This window comes from Salvelinus fontinalis, chromosome 41, assembly GCF_029448725.1.
Source record: "Salvelinus fontinalis isolate EN_2023a chromosome 41, ASM2944872v1, whole genome shotgun sequence".
In the NCBI taxonomy this organism is placed as follows: domain Eukaryota; kingdom Metazoa; phylum Chordata; class Actinopteri; order Salmoniformes; family Salmonidae; genus Salvelinus; species Salvelinus fontinalis.
In genome coordinates this window covers 4,454,653-4,475,966 of record NC_074705.1, presented here as the reverse complement: position 1 = coordinate 4,475,966, position 21,314 = coordinate 4,454,653, and the positions used below count along the sequence as shown (strand labels likewise).

The 21,314-nt window shown below is 47.9% G+C and overlaps 1 protein-coding gene across 3 annotated transcripts in view; it reads left to right on the top strand.

Moving 5' to 3' along the window:
- The window catches only part of LOC129840260 (glypican-6-like), a 90,981-nt gene that overhangs the window by 58,800 nt on the left and 10,867 nt on the right, over positions 1-21,314 (top strand). For all 3 annotated transcript variants that reach the window (XR_008757181.1, XM_055907996.1, XM_055907995.1), the window contains 2 exons: positions 7,988-8,118; positions 18,121-18,296. Coding sequence is in view for 2 of the 3 variants with exons in the window: in XM_055907996.1 (XP_055763971.1) it covers positions 7,988-8,118; positions 18,121-18,296 (307 nt within the window). In the remaining variant the exon portion in view is untranslated. The remainder of the gene's footprint in view (positions 1-7,987; positions 8,119-18,120; positions 18,297-21,314) is intronic.

The following is a 21,314-nucleotide window of genomic DNA, read 5'->3' as shown; positions in this document are numbered from 1 at the left end:
AATGGGGATGTATTATAATCTGGAGGGAAACATAATGGGGATGTATTATAATCTGTAGAGAAACATAATGGGGATGTATTATAATCTATAGAGAAACATAATGGGGATGTATAATAATCTGGAGAGAAACATAATGGGGATGTATTATAATCTGGAGGGAAACATAATGGGGATGTATTATAATCTATAGAGAAACATAATGGGGATGTATTATAATCTGGAGGGAAACATAATGGGGATGTATTATAATCTGGAGGGAAACATAATGGGGATGTATTATAATCTGGAGGGAAACATAATGGGGATGTATTATAATCTATAGAGAAACATAATGGGGATGTATAATAATCTGGAGAGAAACATAATGGGGATGTATTATAATCTGGAGGGAAACATAATGGGGATGTATTATAATCTATAGAGAAACATAATGGGGATGTATTATAATCTGTAGAGAAACATAATGGGGATGTATTATAATCTGTAGAGAAACATAATGGGGATGTATTATAATCTGGAGGGAAACATAATGGGGATGTATTATAATCTGGAGGGAAACATAATGGGGATGTATTATAATCTGGAGGGAAACATAATGGGGATGTATTATAATCTGTAGAGAAACATAATGGGGATGTATTATAATCTGTAGAGAAACATAATGGGGATGTATTGTAATCTTTAGAGAAACATAATGGGGATGTATTATAATCTGGAGAGAAACATAATGGGGATGTATTATAATCTGGAGGGAAACATAATGGGGATGTATTATAATCTATAGAGAAACATAATGGGGATGTATTATAATCTGTAGAGAAACATAATGGGGATGTATTATAATCTGTAGAGAAACATAATGGGGATGTATTATAATCTGGAGGGAAACATAATGGGGATGTATTATAATCTGGAGGGAAACATAATGGGGATGTATTATAATCTGGAGGGAAACATAATGGGGATGTATTATAATCTGGAGGGAAACATAATGGGGATGTATTATAATCTGTAGAGAAACATAATGCGGATGTATTATAATCTGGAGGGAAACATAATGGGGATGTATTATAATCTGGAGGGAAACATAATGGGGATGTATTATAATCTGTAGAGAAACATAATGGGGATGTATTATAATCTGTAGAGAAACATAATGGGGATGTATTATAATCTATAGAGAAACATAATGGGGATGTATTATAATCTGGAGGGAAACATAATGGGGATGTATTATAATCTGGAGGGAAACATAATGGGGATGTATTATAATCTGTAGAGAAACATAATGGGGATGTATTATAATCTGTAGAGAAACATAATGGGGATGTATTATAATCTATAGAGAAACATAATGGGGATGTATTATAATCTGGAGGGAAACATAATGGGGATGTATTATAATCTGGAGGGAAACATAATGGGGATGTATTATAATCTGTAGAGAAACATAATGGGGATGTATTATAATCTATAGAGAAACATAATGGGGATGTATTATAATCTATAGAGAAACATAATGGGGATGTATTATAATCTGGAGGGAAACATAATGGGGATGTATTCTAATCTGGAGGGAAACATAATGGGGATGTATTCTAATCTGGAGGGAAACATAATGGGGATGTATTATAATCTGTAGAGAAACATAATGGGGATGTATTATAATCTGGAGGGAAACATAATGGGGATGTATTATAATCTATAGAGAGAAACATAATGGGGATGTATTATAATCTGTAGAGAAACATAATGGGGATGTATTATAATCTGGAGGGAAACATAATGGGGATGTATTATAATCTGGAGGGAAACATAATGGGGTTTTATTATAATCATCAGTCCTGTAGTCTCCAGCAGAGTGTCATCATCAGTCCTGTTGTCTCCAGCAGAGTGTCATCATCAGTCCTGTAGTCTCCACCAGAGTGTCATCATCAGTCCTGTAGTCTCCAGCAGAGTGTCATCATCAGTCCTTTAGTCTCCAGCAGAGTGTCAGCATCAGTCCTGTAGTCTCCAGCAGAGTGTCATCATCAGTCCTGTAGTCTCCAGCAGAGGGTCATCATCAGTCCTGTAGTCTCCAGCAGAGTGTCATCATCAGTCCTGTAGTCTACAGCAGAGTGTCATCATCAGTCCTGTAGTCTCCAGCAGAGTGTCATCATCAGTCCTGTAGTCTCCACCAGAGTGTCATCATCAGTCCTGTAGTCTCCAGCAGAGTGTCATCATCAGTCCTGTAGTCTCCAGCAGAGTGTCAGCATCAGTCCTGTAGTCTCCAGCAGAGTGTCAGCATCAGTCCTGTAGTCTCCAGCAGAGTGTCAGCATCAGTCCTGTAGTCTCCAGCAGAGTGTCAGTATCAGTCCTGTAGTCTCCAGCAGAGTGTCATCATCAGTCCTGTAGTCTCCACCAGAGTGTCATCATCAGTCCTGTAGTCTCCAGCAGAGTGTCATCATCAGTCCTGTAGTCTCCAGCAGAGTGTCATCATCAGTCCTGTAGTCTCCACCAGAGTGTCAGCATCAGTCCTGTAGTCTCCAGCAGAGTGTCATCATCAGTCCTGTCGTCTCCAGCAGAGTGTCATCATCAGTCCTGTAGTCTCCAGCAGAGTGTCGGCATCAGTCCTGTAGTCTCCAGCAGAGTGTCAGCATCAGTCCTGTAGTCTCCAGCAGAGTGTCATCATCAGTCCTGTAGTCTCCAGCAGAGTGTCATCATCAGTCCTGTAGTCTCCAGCAGAGTGTCATCATCAGTCCTGTAGTCTCCAGCAGAGTGTCAGCATCAGTCCTGTAGTCTCCAGCAGAGTGTCATCATCAGTCCTGTAGTCTCCAGCAGAGTGTCATCGTCAGTCCTGTAGTCTCCAGCAGAGTGTCATCATCAGTCCTGTAGTCTCCAGCAGAGTGTCAGCATCAGTCCTGTAGTCTCCAGCAGAGTGTCATCATCAGTCCTGTAGTCTCCAGCAGAGTGTCATCATCAGTCCTGTAGTCTCCAGCAGAGTGTCATCATCAGTCCTGTAGTCTCCAGCAGAGTGTCATCATCAGTCCTGTAGTCTCCAGCAGAGTGTCATCATCAGGCTGTAGTCTCCAGCAGAGTGTCATCATCAGTCCTGTTGTCTCCAGCAGAGTGTCATCGTCAGTCCTGTAGTCTCCAGCAGAGTGTCATCATCAGTCCTGTAGTCTCCAGCAGAGTGTCTTCGTCAGTCCTGAAGTCTCCAGCAGAGTGTCATCATCAGTCCTGTAGTCTCCAGCAGAGTGTCATCGTCAGTCCTGTAGTCTCCAGCAGAGTGTCAGCATCAGTCCTGTAGTCTCCAGCAGAGTGTCATCGTCAGTCCTGTAGTCTCCAGCAGAGTGTCATCATCAGTCCTGTAGTCTCCAGCAGAGTGTCATCATCAGTCCTGTAGTCTCCAGCAGAGTGTCATCATCAGTCCTGTAGTCTCCAGCAGAGGGTCATCATCAGTCCTGTAGTCTCCAGCAGAGTGTCAGCATCAGTCTTGTAGTCTCCAGCAGAGTGTCATCATCAGTCCTGTAGTCTCCAGCAGAGTGTCAGCATCAGTCCTGTAGTCTCCAGCAGAGTGTCATCATCAGTCCTGTAGTCTCCAGCAGCGTGTCATCATCAGTCCTGTAGTCTCCAGCAGAGTGTCATCATCAGTCCTGTAGTCTCCAGCAGAGTGTCAGCATCAGTCCTGTAGTCTCCAGCAGAGTGTCATCATCAGTCCTGTAGTCTCCAGCAGCGTGTCATCATCAGTCCTGTAGTCTCCAGCAGCGTGTCAGCATCAGTCCTGACTACGTGCTGATGTGTCCCCGAGGAGATCTGACGCCAGATTACAATCAGCCTGTTGTATCGCTTTGCTTCCTCACTGGTTCAACACGGACACGTAACGCGCCACAGAAGACTAACAGATTGATGCTTATCAGCTCAGCTGAGCTCTGCCTTGGTATTGTTCTGATTACAGTCAGATTACAGTCCGCCTGTGGGCATCTGTCTGCTGTATTTAATACTGTAAATGACACCGCTGTGTTCCATTATTGTCAGCCCCAGCTGTAGATCGCGCCACATCACTAGGTTTCACAAATCCTGGATGGCACTGATGCAGTACCTACTAGTAATCACCCAGAGCTGATAAACATCTGTCTGTTTTCTGTTGCCAAATGACGTTGACTATAAGTAAGGAATTAAAATGAAGAAACACCTTTTATTGCAGATAAAGTTCTTTGTGCTGTTTAAATGTTTAGGATTCCTCTGTGTGGATTTTCCTGCGTGTATTTCAGATCATCTCTACTGTACTAGTTGTGTTTGGTGTAGTTTGTGTATTTCAGATCATCTCTACTCTACTAGTTTGTGTTTGGTGTAGTTCGTGTATTTCAGATCATCTCTACTCTACTAGTTTGTATTTGGTGTAGTTCGTGTATTTCAGATCATCTCTACTCTACTAGTTTGTGTTTGGTGTAGTTCGTGTATTTCAGATCATCTCTACTAGTTTGTGTTTGGTGTAGTTCGTGTATTTCAGATCATCTCTACTAGTTTGTGTTTGGTGTAGTTCGTGTATTTCAGATCATCTCTACTAGTTTGTGTTTGGTGTAGTTCGTGTATTTCAGATCATCTCTACTCTACTAGTTTGTGTTTGGTGTAGTTCGTGTATTTCAGATCATCTCTACTCTACTAGTTTGTGTTTGGTGTAGTTTGTGTATTTCAGATCATCTCTACTAGTTTGTGTTTGGTGTAGTTTGTGTATTTCAGATCATCTCTACTCTACTAGTTTGTGTTTGGTGTAGTTTGTGTATTTCAGATCATCTCTACTAGTTTGTGTTTGGTGTAGTTTGTGTATTTCAGATCATCTCTACTCTACTAGTTTGTGTTTGGTGTAGTTCGTGTATTTCAGATCATCTCTACTCTACTAGTTTGTGTTTGGTGTAGTTCGTGTATTTCAGATCATCTCTACTCTACTAGTTTGTGTTTGGTGTAGTTCGTGTATTTCAGATCATCTCTACTCTACTAGTTTGTGTTTGGTGTAGTTCGTGTATTTCAGATCATCTCTACTAGTTTGTGTTTGGTGTAGTTCGTGTATTTCAGATCATCTCTACTCTACTAGTTTGTGTTTGGTGTAGTTCGTGTATTTCAGATCATCTCTACTCTACTAGTTTGTGTTTGGTGTAGTTTGTGTATTTCAGATCATCTCTACTCTACTAGTTTGTGTTTGGTGTAGTTCGTGTATTTCAGATCATCTCTACTAGTTTGTGTTTGGTGTAGTTTGTGTATTTCAGATCATCTCTACTCTACTAGTTTGTGTTTGGTGTAGTTCGTGTATTTCAGATCATCTCTACTAGTTTGTGTTTGGTGTAGTTCGTGTATTTCAGATCATCTCTACTCTACTAGTTTGTGTTTGGTGCAGTTCGTGTATTTCAGATCATCTCTACTCTACTAGTTTGTGTTTGGTGTAGTTTGTGTATTTCAGATCATCTCTACTCTACTAGTTTGTGTTTGGTGTAGTTCGTGTATTTCAGATCATCTCTACTCTACTAGTTTGTGTTTGGTGTAGTTCGTGTATTTCAGATCATCTCTACTAGTTTGTGTTTGGTGTAGTTCATGTATTTCAGATCATCTCTACTAGTTTGTGTTTGGTGTAGTTCGTGTATTTCAGATCATCTCTACTAGTTTGTGTTTGGTGTAGTTCGTGTATTTCAGATCATCTCTACTCTACTAGTTTGTGTTTGGTGTAGTTCGTGTATTTCAGATCATCTCTACTCTACTAGTTTGTATTTGGTGCAGTGTGTGTCCTCCGTGCATTCTGCTCATCCTTTTGATTCCTTCAGTTGAGACCAATCAGATTACCTCGCAACGATTACGTCTTCATTCCCTACATTTGAGGAAGACGACTGATTAAAATATTTTATTTTTATTTTTTAAATACCTATGACATTACACATTGACAGAATCCATTTGAAGCTTTTACAAATATTTTTTAAATATTTTTTTATTCTAATTCTTATTTACAATGACGGCCAACCCCTGGCCAAACCCGGACGATCCTGGGCCAATTGTGCACCACCCTATGGGACTCCCAATGTGATTCAGCCTCGATTCGAACCAGGGACTGTAATGTCCCCTCTTGCACTGAGATGCAGTGCCTTAGCCAGCTGCACCACTCAGGAGCCCTGCGTCACCTACAGTAAAATGTGTGTATGACTTAATTCAAGGATTTTATGGATAGGAGTGGTGAAAAGGTGCTTGTGCGTTGATCAGCACACCAAAGGCGTTAACGATACGTCGTAAGATGAAGACGGCATTAACGATACGTCAGAAGATAAAGACGGCATTAACGATACGTCGTAAGATAAAGACGGCGTTAACGATACGTCAGAAGATAAAGACGGCATTAACGATACGTCATAAGATAAGGACGGCATTAATGATACGTCAGAAGATAAAGACGGCGTTAACGATACGTCAGAAGATAAAGACGGCGTTAACGATACGTCAGAAGATAAAGACGGCATTAACGATACGTCAGAAGATAAAGACGGCATTAACGATACGTCGTAAGATAAAGACGGCGTTAACGATACGTCAGAAGATAAAGACGGCGTTAACGATACGTCAGAAGATAAAGACGGCGTTAACGATACGTCAGAAGATAAAGACGGCGTTAACGATACGTCAGAAGATAAAGACGGCGTTAACGATACGTCAGAAGATAAAGACGGCGTTAACGATACGTCAGAAGATAAAGACGGCGTTAACGATACGTCAGAAGATAAAGACGGCGTTAACGATACGTCGTAAGATAAAGACGGCATTAACGATACGTCGTAAGATAAAGACGGCATTAACGATACGTCAGAAGATAAAGACGGCGTTAACGATACGTCGTAAGATAAAGACGGCATTAACGATACGTCAGAAGATAAAGACGACGTTAATGATACGTCGTAAGATAAAGACGGCATTAACGATACGTCAGAAGATAAAGACGGCATTAACGATACGTCGTAAGATAAAGACGGCGTTAACGATACGTCAGAAGATAAAGACGACGTTAACGATACGTCAGAAGATAAAGACGGCATTAACGATACGTCAGAAGATAAAGACAGCGTTAACGATACGTCAGAAGATAAAGACGACGTTAACCATACGTCAGAAGATAAAGACGACGTTAACGATACGTCAGAAGATAAAGACGACGTTAACGATACGTCAGAAGATAAAGACGACGTTAACGATACGTCAGAAGATAAAGACGACGTTAACGATACGTCAGAAGATAAAGACGACGTTAACGATACGTCAGAAGATAAAGACGGCATTAACGATACGTCGTAAGATAAAGACAGCGTTAACGATACGTCGTAAGATAAAGACGGCGTTAACGATACGTCAGAAGATAAAGACGACGTTAACGATACGTCAGAAGATAAAGACGGCATTAACGATACGTCAGAAGATAAAGACGGCGTTAACGATACGTTGTAAGATAAAGACGGCGTTAACGATACGTCATACGATAAAGACAGCATTAATGATACGTCGTAAGATAAAGACGGCACTTCTAAAAGACGAATTTCACACCTGAATTTGAAATATAACTTTTCTTTAATTTTGACATTGTCACAAATTCAAATGTGACACTGACTCGCCCCGTTGGATGTGTGTTTCAGCACTGTCTCAATGAAGAGTTAGGCATTCGACTAGCCACGTGCGACATGCGCAGTTACAAGCCTGCTAGAGTTAGCGACAGGTGGAAGAGCAATATCCACCGTCTTAGTACGGATGAAGCCTGAGCTGGAATGTGAAGCTAACTAAAACTGGCTATCTTTAGAAAACCCTCAATAGATCTTGCTTCAGTCGTAGTACACCCCTCTGGTTGGAGGATTCTGGGATTTCCTGATTAATTCTTCCTGATTCCCGGAATATTTACACAGTGATTTCTGTAAAACGTGGATTTGGGGGAAAAGTGAGCAGAATGTTTGAACCGTATCCCATGTTATTCCCTCCTCTCCTGCAGGTGCTAGACATTAAGAAGAAGCTGAACCAGTCCAAAAGGTTCTGGTCAAACCTGCCAGATCAGATCTGTATAAAAGACAAGTTGACCGAGTCAGACGAAGAGCAGTGCTGGAACAGTCACGCCAAGGCCAGGTGAGAGGTGTTCAGATCACACACCTGTAGGACTACACTAACTAGTCCTACAACTAGTCTGATGAGGTCTGAACAGTGCTGGAGACCCTCAGGTCATCCAATAGGACTAAACTAACTAGTCCTACAACTAGTCTGATGAGGTCTGAACAGTGTTGGAGACCCTCAGGTCTTCCACCTATAGAACTAAACTAACTAGTCCTACAACTAGTCTAATGAGGTCTGAACAGTGCTGGAGACCCTCAGGTCATCTAATAGGACTAAACTAACTAGTCCTACAACTAGTCTGATGAGGTCTGAACAGTGTTTGAGACCCTCAGGTCTTCCACCTATAGAACTAAACTAACTAGTCCTACAACTAGTCTAATGAGGTCTGAACAGTGCTGGAGACCCTCAGGTCATCTAATAGGACTAAACTAACTAGTCCTACAACTAGTCTGAGGTCCTGAACAGTGCTGCAGACCCTCAGGTCATCCAATAGGACTAAACTAACTAGTCCTACAACTAGTCTGAGGTCTGAACAGTGCTGGAGACCCTCAGGTCATCCAATAGGACTAAACTAACTAGTCCTACAACTAGTCTGAGGTCCTGAACAGTGCTGGAGACCCTCAGGTCATCCAATAGGACTAAACTAACTAGTCCTACAACTAGTCTGATGAGGTCTGAACAGTGCTGGAGACCCTCAGGTCTTCCACCTATAGAACTAAACTAACTAGTCCTACAACTAGTCTGATGAGGTCTGAACAGTGTTGGAGACCCTCAGGTCTTCCACCTATAGAACTAAACTAACTAGTCCTACAACTAGTCTGATGAGGTCTGAACAGTGCTGGAGACCCTCAGGTCTTCCAATAGGACTAAACTAACTAGTCCTACAACTAGTCTGAGGTCCTGAACAGTGCTGGAGACCCTCAGGTCATCCAATAGGACTAAACTAACTAGTCCTACAACTAGTCTGAGGTCCTGAACAGTGCTGGAGACCCTCAGGTCATCCAATAGGACTAAACTAACTAGTCCTACAACTAGTCTGATGAGGTCTGAACAGTGCTGGAGACCCTCAGGTCTTCCACCTATAGAACTAAACTAACTAGTCCTACAACTAGTCTGATGAGGTCTGAACAGTGCTGGAGACCCTCATGTCATCCAATAGGACTAAACTAACTAGTCCTACAACTAGTCTGATGAGGTCTGAACAGTGCTGGAGACCCTCAGGTCATCCACCTATAGAACTAAACTAACTAGTCCTACAACTAGTCTGAGGTCCTGAACAGTGCTGGAGACCCTCAGGTCATCTAATAGGACTAAACTAACTAGTCCTACAACTAGTCTGATGAGGTCTGAACAGTGTTTGAGACCCTCAGGTCTTCCACCTATAGAACTAAAGTAACTAGTCCTACAACTAGTCTAATGAGGTCTGAACAGTGCTGGAGACCCTCAGGTCTTCCACCTATAGAACTAAACTAACTAGTCCTACAACTAGTCTGATGAGGTCTGAACAGTGCTGGAGACCCTCAGGTCTTCCACCTATAGAACTAAACTAACTAGTCCTACAACTAGTCTGATGAGGTCTGAACAGTGCTGGAGACCCTCAGGTCTTCCACCTATAGAACTAAACTAACTAGTCCTACAACTAGTCTGATGAGGTCTGAACAGTGCTGGAGACCCTCATGTCATCCAATAGGACTAAACTAACTAGTCCTACAACTAGTCTGATGAGGTCTGAACAGTGCTGGAGACCCTCAGGTCTTCCACCTATAGAACTAAACTAACTAGTCCTACAACTAGTCTGATGAGGTCTGAACAGTGCTGGAGACCCTCATGTCATCCAATAGGACTAAACTAACTAGTCCTACAACTAGTCTGATGAGGTCTGAACAGTGCTGGAGACCCTCAGGTCATCCACCTATAGAACTAAACTAACTAGTCCTACAACTAGTCTGAGGTCCTGAACAGTGCTGCAGACCCTCAGGTCATCCAATAGGACTAAACTAACTAGTCCTACAACTAGTCTGAGGTCCTGAACAGTGCTGGAGACCCTCATGTCATCCAATAGGACTAAACTAACTAGTCCTACAACTAGTCTGCTGATCCAGAACTATGCTACTCTCTGAGTCCTTGGTACAGGGCAATTACTGTACGATAATGTGTTTATAAATGCTTGGAATGAAAGCTAGAACAACCCCCCCCCCATCCCCCCTCCCAGCTAGTCCAGGAATTTTTGGCCTCACACTTCACAGTCCCTGGTCACCACAACACAGCTCCATGGACATCTGCCTCATTTCTCTAACACTGAATACTGAGCCAGAGAAAGTCTGTCTGTCTGTCTGTATGCCTGTCTGTCTGTCTGTCTGGCAGAAAACCACCTCAGCCTGCCGGCCCACCCCTATCTACCCTTCCTTTCCTCTACCCCTCCATCCCTCCGTGTTCCTCTACCCCTCCATCCCTCCGTATTCCTCTGTTCCTCTGTTCCTCCATCCCTCCGTATTCCTCTGTTCCTCTACCCCTCGATCCCTCCGTATTCCTTAGTTCCTCTACCCCTCCATCCCTCCGTATTCCTCTGTTCCTCTACCCCTCCATCCCTCTGTATTCCTCTGTTCCTCTACCCCTCCATCCCTCCGTATTCCTCTGTTCCTCTACCCCTCCATCCCTCCGTGTTCCTCTGTTCCTCTACCCCTCCATCCCTCCGTATTCCTCTGTTCCTCTACCCCTCCATCCCTCCGTTTTCCTCTGTTCCTCTACCCCTCCATCCCTCCGTATTCCTCTGTTCCTCTACCCCTCCATCCCTCCGTATTCCTCTGTTCCTCTGTTCCTCTGTTCCTCTGTGCCTCTGTTCCTCCATATTCCTCTGTTCCTCTACCCCTCCATCCCTCTGTTCCTCTACCCCTCCATCCCTCCGTAATCCTCTGTTCCTCTACCCCTCCATCCCTCCGTATTCCTCTGTTCCTCTGTTCCTCCATCCCTCCGTATTCCTCTGTTCCTCTACCCCTCCATCCCTCCATGTTCCTCTGTTCCTCTGTTCCTTTACCCCTCCATCCCTCTGTATCCCTCTGTTCCTCCATCCCTCCGTATTCCTCTGTTCCTCTACCCCTCCATCCCTCCGTATTCCTCTGTTCCTCTACCCCTCCACCCCTCCTTATTCCTCTGTTCCTCTACCCCTCCATCCCTCTGTATCCCTCTGTTCCTCTACCCCTCCATCCCTCCGTATTCCTCTGTTCCTCTATCCCTCCGTATTCCTCTGTTCCTCTACCCCTCCATCCCTCCGTAATCCTCTGTTCCTCTACCCCTCCATCCCTCTGTTCCTCTGTTCCTCCATCCCTCCGTATTCCTCCATGCCCTACCCCTCCCAGAGTCATAAATACAGCAGATGGTGTCATAAAGGATCAATTAATTTCCCTGTTTGTGCCAGTTCCTCCCCCCACCCTTCCTCCCTCCAAACCACCCTGGCTAGGTAAGTGGAGCTTGGATGGTCCCTACGCCAGCTTCTGGATGAATGAAACTTTGATGGTTATCAGACAGCCAGGGAGGCCAGGGCCCAGATCTCTGGAGGGACTCAGGGAAGCAGACAGCCAGGCAGGCCAGGGCCCAGATCTCTGGAGGAACTCAGGGAAGCAGACAGCCAGGCAGGCCAGGGCCCAGATCTCTGGAGGAACTCAGGGAAGCAGACAGCCAGGCAGGCCAGGGCCCAGATCTCAGGAGGAACTCAGTGAAGCAGACAGCCAGGCAGGCCAGGGCCCAGATCTCAGGAGGAACTCAGGGAAGCAGACAGCCAGGCAGGCCAGGGCCCAGATCTCTGGAGGAACTCAGGGAAGCAGACAGCCAGGCAGGCCAGGGCCCAGATCTCACGAGGAACTCAGGGAAGCAGACAGCCAGGCAGGCCAGGGCCCAGATCTCAGGAGGAACTCAGGGAAGCAGACAGCCAGGCAGGCCAGGGCCCAGATCTCTGGAGGAACTCAGGGAAGCAGACAGAGGATCCGGTTCCTGTTGGAACAGACATAAGGGAGTCTTTTTGCTGAATCTAACCTGACAGACACACTGGAGAGGACTGGATCAGGGAGAGAGGACCCAGCAGAACTGTAGAGGACTGGATCAGGGAGAGAGGACACAGCAGAACTGTAGAGGACTGGATCAGGGAGAGAGGACCCAGCAGAACTGTAGAGGACTGGATCAGAGAGAGAGGACCCAGCAGAACTGTAGAGGACTGGATCAGGGAGAGAGGACCCAGCAGAACTGGAGAGGACTGGATCAGGGAGAGAGGACCCAGCGGAACTGGAGAGGACAGGTTCAGGGAGAGAGGACCCAGCGGAACTGGAGAGGACTGGAGCAGGGAGAGAGGACCCAGCGGAACTGTAGAGGACTGGATCAGGGAGAGAGGACCCAGCAGAACTGTAGAGGACTGGATCAGGGAGAGAGGACCCAGCAGAACTGGAGAGGACTGGATCAGGGAGAGAGGACCCAGCAGAACTGTAGAGGACTGGATCAGGGAGAGAGGACCCAGCAGAACTGGAGAGGACTGGATCAGGGAGAGAGGACCCAGCGGAACTGGAGAGGACAGGTTCAGGGAGAGAGGACCCAGCGGAACTGGAGAGGACTGGATCAGGGAGAGAGGACCCAGCGGAACTGTAGAGGACTGGATCAGGGAGAGAGGACCCAGCAGAACTGTAGAGGACTGCATCAGGGAGAGAGGACCCAGCAGAACTGTAGAGGACTGCATCAGGGAGAGAGCACCCAGCAGGACTGTAGAGGACTGGATCAGGGAGAGAGGACCCAGCGGAACTGTAGAGGACTGGATCAGGTAGAGAGGACCCAGCAGAACTGTAGAGGACTGGATCAGGGAGAGAGGACCCAGCAGAACTGTAGAGGACTGCATCAGGGAGAGAGCACCCAGCAGGACTGTAGAGGACTGGATCAGGGAGAGAGGACCCAGCAGAACTGGAGAGGACTGGATCAGGGAGAGAGGACCCAGCAGAACTGTAGAGGACTGGATCAGGGAGAGAGGACCCAGCAGTACTGTAGAGGACTGGATCAGGGAGAGAGGACCCAGCAGTACTGTAGAGGACTGGATCAGGGAGAGAGGACCCAGCAGTACTGTAGAGGACTGGATCAGGGAGAGAGGACCCAGCAGAACTGTAGAGGACTGCATCAGGGAGAGAGCACCCAGCAGGACTGTAGAGGACTGGATCAGGGAGAGAGGACCCAGCAGAACTGGAAAGGACTGGATCAGGGAGAGAGGACCCAGCAGAACTGTAGAGGACTGGATCAGGGAGAGAGGACCCAGCAGTACTGTAGAGGACTGGATCAGGGAGAGAGGACCCAGCAGTACTGTAGAGGACTGGATCAGGGAGAGAGGACCCAGCAGTACTGTAGAGGACTGGATCAGGGAGAGAGGACCCATCAGAACTGTAGAGTACTGGATCAGGGAGAGAGGACCCAGCAGTACTGTAGAGGACTGGATCAGGGAGAGAGGACCCAGCAGTACTGTAGAGGACTGGATCAGGGAGAGAGGACCCAGCAGAACTGTAGAGGACTGGATCAGGGAGAGAGGACCCAGCAGAACTGTAGAGGACTGGATCAGGGTGAGAGGACCCAGCAGAACTGGAGAGGACTGGATCAGGGAGAGAGGACCCAGTAGTGCTGTAGAGGACTGGATCAGGGAGAGAGGACCCAGCAGAACTGGAGAGGACTGGATCAGGGAGAGAGGACCCAGCAGAACTGTAGAGGACTGGATCAGGGAGAGAGGACCCAGCAGAACTGTGGAGGACTGGATCAGGGAGAGAGGACCCAGCAGAACTGGAGAGGTCTGGATCAGGGAGAGAGGAAGACAGTACTGTAGAGGACTGGATCAGGGAGAGAGGACCCAACAGAACTGGAGAGGACTGGATCAAGGAGAGAGGACCCAGCAGAACTGGAGAGGACTGGATCAGGGAGAGAGGACCCAGCAGAACTGCAGAGGACTGGATCAGGGAGAGAGGACCCAGCAGTACTGTAGAGGACTGGATCAGGGAGAGAGGACCCAGCAGAACTGTAGAGGACTGGATCAGGGAGAGAGGACCCAGTAGTGCCGTAGAGGACTGGATCAGGGAGAGAGTACCCAGCAGAACTGGAGAGGACTGGATCAGGGAGAGAGGACCCAGCAGAACTGTAGAGGAATGGATCAGGGAGAGAGGACCCAGCAGAACTGTAGAGGACTGGATCAGGGAGAGAGGACCCAGCAGTACTGGAAAGGACTGGATCAGGGAGAGAGGACCCAGCAGTACTGTAGAGGACTGGATCAGGGAGAGAGGACCCAGCAGAACTGTAGAGGACTGGATCAGGGAGAGAGGACCCAGCAGAACTTTAGAGGACTGGATCAGGGAGAGAGGACCCAACAGAACTGTAGAGGACTGGATCAGGGAGAGAGGACCCAGCAGAACTGGAGAGGACTGGATCAGGGAGAGAGGACCCAGCAGAACTGGAGAGGACTGGATCAGGGAGAGAGGACCCAGCAGAACTGGAGAGGACTGGATCAGGGAGAGAGGACCCAGCAGTACTGTAGAGGACTGGATCAGGGAGAGAGGACCCAGCAGAACTGTAGAGGACTGGATCAGGGAGAGAGGGCCCAGCAGTACTGTAGAGGACTGGATCAGGGAGAGAGGACCCAGCAGAACTGTAGAGGACTGGATCAGGGAGAGAGGACCCAGCAATACTGTAGAGGACTGGATCAGGGAGAGAGGACCCAGCAGAACTGTAGAGGACGATCAGGGAGAGAGGGCCCAGCAGTACTGTAGAGGACTGGATCAGGGAGAGAGGACCCAGCAGTACTGGAGAGGACTGGATCAGGGAGAGAGGACCCAGCAGAACTGTAGAGGACTGGATCAGGGAGAGAGGACCCAGCAGAACTGTAGAGGACGATCAGGGAGAGAGGGCCCAGCAGTACTGTAGAGGACTGGATCAGGGAGAGAGGACCCAGCAGTACTGGAGAGGACTGGATCAGGGAGAGAGGACCCAGCAGAACTGTAGAGGACTGGATCAGGGAGAGAGGACCCAGCAGAACTGGAGAGGACTGGATCAGGGAGAGAGGACCCAGCAGAACTGTAGAGGACTGGATCAGGGAGAGAGGACCCAGCAGAACTGGAGAGGACTGGATCGGGGAGAGAGGACCCAGCAGTACTGGAGAGGACTGGATCAGGGAGAGAGGACCCAGCAGAACTGGAGAGGACTGGATCAGGGAGAGAGGACCCAGCAGAACTGGAGAGGACTGGATCAGGGAGAGAGGAAGGCAGTACTGTAGAGGACTGGATCAGGGAGAGAGGACCCAACAGAACTGTAGAGGACTGGATCAGGGAGAGAGGACCCAGCAGAACTGTAGAGGACTGGATCAGGGAGAGAGGACCCAGCAGTACTGTAGAGGACTGGATCAGGGAGAGAGGACCCAGCAGAACTGTAGAGGACTGGATCAGGGAGAGAGGACCCAGCAGAACTGTAGAGGACTGGATCAGGGAGAGAGGACCCAGCAGAACTGTAGAGGACTGGATCAGGGAGAGAGGACCCAGCAGTACTGTAGAGGACTGGATCAGGGAGAGAGGACCCAGCAGAACTCTAGAGGACTGGATCAGGGAGAGAGGACCCAGCAGAACTGGAGAGGACTGGATCAGGGAGAGAGGACCCAGCAGAACTGTAGAGGACTGGATCAGGGAGAGAGGACCCAGCAGTACTGTAGAGGACTGGATCAGGGAGAGAGGACCCAACAGAACTGTAGAGGACTGGATCAGGGAGAGAAGACCCAGCAGAACTGTAGAGGACTGGATCAGGGAGAGAGGACCCAGCAGAACTGTAGAGGACTGGATCAGGGAGAGAGGGCCCAACAGAACTGTAGAGGACTGGATCAGGGAGAGAGGACCCAGCAGAACTGTAGAGGACTGGATCAGGGAGAGAGGACCCAGTAGTGCTGTAGAGGACTGGATCAGGGAGAGAGGACCCAGCAGTACTGTAGAGGACTGGATCAGGGAGAGAGGACCCAGCAGTACTGTAGAGGACTGGATCAGGGAGAGAGGACCCAGCAGAACTGTAGAGGACTGGATCAGGGAGAGAGGACCCAGCAGAACTGTAGAGTACTGGATCAGGGAGAGAGGACCCAGCAGTACTGTAGATGACTGGATCAGGGAGAGAGGACCCAACAGACAGTAGTTGGAGACAGGAGGAGGGGGTAGGGAGTGGGGACTCATTCCAGCTGTAGCAGGGAGAGTGTAGAATGCAGGAGGGAGTGTGGGACTCATTCCAGCTGTAGCACGTAGAGTGTAGAATGCAGGAGGGCATGTGGACCAGCATTAATAGTCCTGTCTGGTTTGATTATACAGCCCAGCTTTACGACCTCTTCAGGACCACTGACAGCTGCTCTCTGAGTGATGGAGAACCTCTTCCTCTATAGGACCACTGACAGCTGCTCTCTGAGTGATGGAGAACCTCCTCCTGTATAGGACCACTGACAGCTGTTCTCTGAGTGATGGAGAACCTCTATAGGACCACTGACAGCTGCTCTCTGAGTGATGGAGAACCTCTATAGGACCACTGACAGCTGCTCTCTGAGTGATGGAGAACCTCTTCCTCTATAGGACCACTGACAGCTGCTCTATGAGTGATGGAGAACCTCTTCCTGTATAGGACCACTGACAGCTGCTCTCTGAGTGATGGATAACCTCTTCCTCTATAGGACCACTGACAGCTGCTCTATGAGTGATGGAGAACCTCTATAGGACCACTGACAGCTGCTCTCTGAGTGATGGAGAACCTCTTCCTCTATAGGACCACTGACAGCTCCTCTCTGAGTGATGGAGAACCTCTTACTCTATAGGACCACTGACAGCTGCTCTCTGAGTGATGGAGAACCTCTTACTCTATAGGACCACTGACAGCTGCTCTCTGAGTGATGGAGAACCTCTATAGGACCACTGACAGCTCCTCTCTGAGTGATGGAGAACCTCTTCCTCTATAGGACCACTGACAGCTGCTCTCTGAGTGATGGAGATCCTCTTCCTGTATAGGACCACTGACAGCTGCTCTCTGAGTGATGAAGAACCTCTTCCTCTATAGGACCACTGACAGCTGCTCTCTGAGTGATGGAGAACCTCTATAGGACCAGTGACAGCTGCTCTCTGAGTGATGGAGAACCTCTATAGGACCACTGACAGCTGTTCTCTGAGTGATGGAGAACCTCTTCCTCTATAGGACCACTGACAGCTGCTCTCTGAGTGATGGAGATCCTCTTCCTCTATAGGACCACTGACAGCTGCTCTCTGAGTGATGGAGAACCTCTTCCTCTATAGGACCACTGACAGCTGCTCTCTGAGTGATGGAGAACCTCTTCCTCTATAGGACCACTGACAGCTGCTCTCTGAGTGATGGAGAACCTCTTCCTCTATAGGACCACTGACAGCTGCTCTCTGAGTGATGAAGAACCTCTTCCTCTATAGGACCACTGACAGCTGCTCTCTGAGTGATGGAGAACCTCTATAGGACCACTGACAGCTCCTCTCTGAGTGATGGAGAACCTCTTCCTCTATAGGACCACTGACAGCTGCTCTCTGAGTGATGGAGAACCTCTATAGGACCACTGACAGCTGCTCTCTGAGTGATGGAGAACCTCTTCCTCTATAGGACCACTGACAGCTGCTCTCTGAGTGATGGAGAACCTCTTCCTCTATAGGACCACTGACAGCTGCTCTCTGAGTGATGGAGAACCTCTATAGGACCACTGACAGCTGCTCTCTGAGTGATGGAGAACCTCTTCCTGTATAGGACCACTGACAGCTGCTCTCTGAGTGATGGAGAACCTCTATAGGACCACTGACAGCTGCTCTCTGAGTGATGGAGAACCTCTTCCTCTATAGGACCACTGACAGCTCCTCTCTGAGTGATGGAAAACGCTCCACACGATCCAGATAACTGAATCATTTCCTGCTAAACGAAATGTGATCGTCTTTTTAAATATGTCTCCCTCAGAGCTGTTTCTGAACTGGTTGTTTTTCCTCCCAGGTATTTCCCCGAGGTGGTAAAGGACGGCCTCACCAACCAGCTGAACAACCCGGAGGTGGCGGTGGACATCAGTAGACCGGACACTCTGATTCGCCAACAGATCATGACGCTCAGAGTGATGACCAACAAGCTGAGAAACGCCTACAACGGCTACGACATCTTCTTCCAGGACTCCAGTAAGGCTGTGTTCCAAACGGTACCCTGTTCCCTCTGTAGTGCACTACCAGGGCCCATAGGGAATAGGGCTCTATAGTGCACTACCTTGACCAGGGCCCATAGGGAATAGGGCTCTACTCTCTCTGTAGTGCACTACCTTGACCAGGGCCCATAGGGAATAGGGCTCTATTCTCTCTATAGTGCACTACCTTGACCAGGGCCCATAGGGAATAGGGCTCTATTGTCTCTATAGTGCCCTACCAGGGCCCATAGGGAATAGGGCTCTATAGTGCACTACCTTGACTAGGGCCCATAGGGAATAGGACTCTGTAGTGAACTACCTTGACCAGGGCCCTTAGGGAATAGGGCTCTATTCTCTCTGTAGTGCACTACCTTGACCAGGGCCCATAGGGAATAGGGCTCCATTCTCTCTATAGTGCACTACCTTGACCAGGTCCCATAGGGAATAGGGCTCTACTCTCTCTGTAGTGCACTACCTTGACCAGGGCCCATAGGGAATAGGGCTCTATTCTCTCTGTAGTGGACTACCTTGACCAGGGCCCATAGGGAATAGGGCTCTATTCTCTTTATAGTGCACTACCTTGACCAGGGCCCATAGGGAATAGGGCTCTATTCTCTCTATAGTGCACTACCTTGACCAGGGCCCGTAGGGAATAGGGCTCTATTCTCTCTATAGTGCACTACCTTGACCAGGGCCCTTAGGGAATACGGCTCTATTCTCTCTATAGTGCACTACCTTGACCAGGGCCCATAGGGAATAGGGCTCTACTCTCTCTGTAGTGCACTACCTTGACCAGGGCCCATAGGGAATAGGGCCCTATTCTCTCTGTAGTGCACTACCTTGACCAGGGCCCATAGGGAATAGGGCTCTATAGTGCACTACCTTGACCAAGAACAATAGGGAATAGGGCTCTATTCTCTCTATAGTGCACTACCTTGACCAGGGCCCATAGGGAATAGAGCTCTATTCTCTCTATAGTGCACTACCTTGACCAGGGCCCATAGGGAATAGGGCTCTATTCTCTCTATAGTGCACTACCTTGACCAGGGCCCATAGGGAATAGGGCTCTATTCTCTCTATAGTGCACTACCTTGACCAGGGCCCGTAGGGAATAGGGCTCTATTCTCTCTATAGTGCACTACCTTGACCAGGGCCCTTAGGGAATACGGCTCTATTCTCTCTATAGTGCACTACCTTGACCAGGGCCCATAGGGAATAGGGCTCTACTCTCTCTGTAGTGCACTACCTTGACCAGGGCCCATAGGGAATAGGGCCCTATTCTCTCTGTAGTGCACTACCTTGACCAGGGCCCATAGGGAATAGGGCTCTATAGTGCACTACCTTGACCAAGAACAATAGGGAATAGGGCTCTATTCTCTCTATAGTGCACTACCTTGACCAGGGCCCATAGGGAATAGGGCTCTATTCTCTCTATAGTGCACTACCTTGACCAGGGCCCATAGGGAATAGGGCTCTATTCTCTCTATAGTGCACTCCCTTGACCAGGGCCCATAGGGAATAGGGCTCTATTCTCTCTATAGTGCACTACCTTGACCAGGGCCCATGGGGAATAGGGCTCTATTCTCTCTATAGTGCACTACCTTGACTAGGGCCCATAGGGAATAGGGCTCTATTCTCTTTGTAGTGCACTACCTTGACCAGGGCCCATAGGGAATAGGGCTCTATTCTCTCTATAGTGCACTAGGGCCCATAGGGAATAGGGCTCTATTCTCTCTATAGTGCACTACCTTGACCAGGGCTCGTAGGGAATAGGGCTCTATTCTCTCTATAGTGCACTACCTTGACCAGGGCTCGTAGGGAATAGGGCTCTATTCTCTCTATAGTGCACTACCTTGACCAGGGCTCGTAGGGAATAGGGCTCTATTCTCTCTATAGTGCACTACCTTGACCAGGGCTCGTAGGGAATAGGGCTCTATTCTCTCTATAGTGCACTACCTTGACCAGGGCTCGTAGGGAATAGGGCTCTATTCTCTCTATAGTGCACTACCTTGACCAGGGCCCATAGGGAATAGGGCTCTATTCTCTCTATAGTGCACTACCTTGACCAGGGCCCATAGGGAATAGGGTTCTATAGTGCACTACCTTGACCAGGGCCCATAGGGAATAGGGTTCTATAGTGCACTACCTTGACCAGGGCCCATAGGGAATAGGGTTCTATAGTGCACTACCTTGACCAGGGCCCATAGGGAATAGGGTTCTATAGTGCACTACCTTGACCAGGGCCCATAGGGAATAGGGTTCTATAGTGCACTACCTTGACCAGGGCCCATAGGGAATAGGGTTCTATAGTGCACTACCTTGACCAGGGCCCATAGGGAATAGGGTTCTATAGTGCACTACCTTGACCAGGGCCCATAGGGAATAGGGCTCTGTAGTGCACTACCTTGACCAGGGCCCATAGGGAATAGGGCTCTATTCTCTCTATAGTGCACTACCTTGACTAGGGCCCATAGGGAATAGGGCTCTATTCTCTCTATAGTGCACTACCTTGACCAGGGCCCATAGGGAATAGGGTTCTATAGTGCACTACCTTGACCAGGGCCCATAGGGAATAGGGCTCTGTAGTGCACTACCTTGACCAGGGCCCATAGGGAATAGGGCTCTATTCTCTCTATAGTGCACTACCTTGACCAGGGCCCATAGGGAATAGGGTTCTTTGTGTCTTACTGAAGGCAGGTGATTAAATAGATACACTACCGTTCAAAAGTTTTGGGTCACTTAGAAATATCGTTGTTTTTGAAAGAAAAGCAATATTTTTGTCCATTAAAATAACATCAAATTGATCAGAAATACAGTGTAGACATTGTTAATGATGTAAATGACTATTGTAGCTGGAAACTGCTGATTTTTAATGGAATATCTACGTAGGCGTACAGAGGCCCATTATCAGCAACCATCACTCCTGTGTTCCAATGGCACGTGGTGGTAGCTAATCCAAGTTTATAGACCTTTTGCAATTATGTTAGCACAGCTGAAAACTGTTGTTCTGATTAAA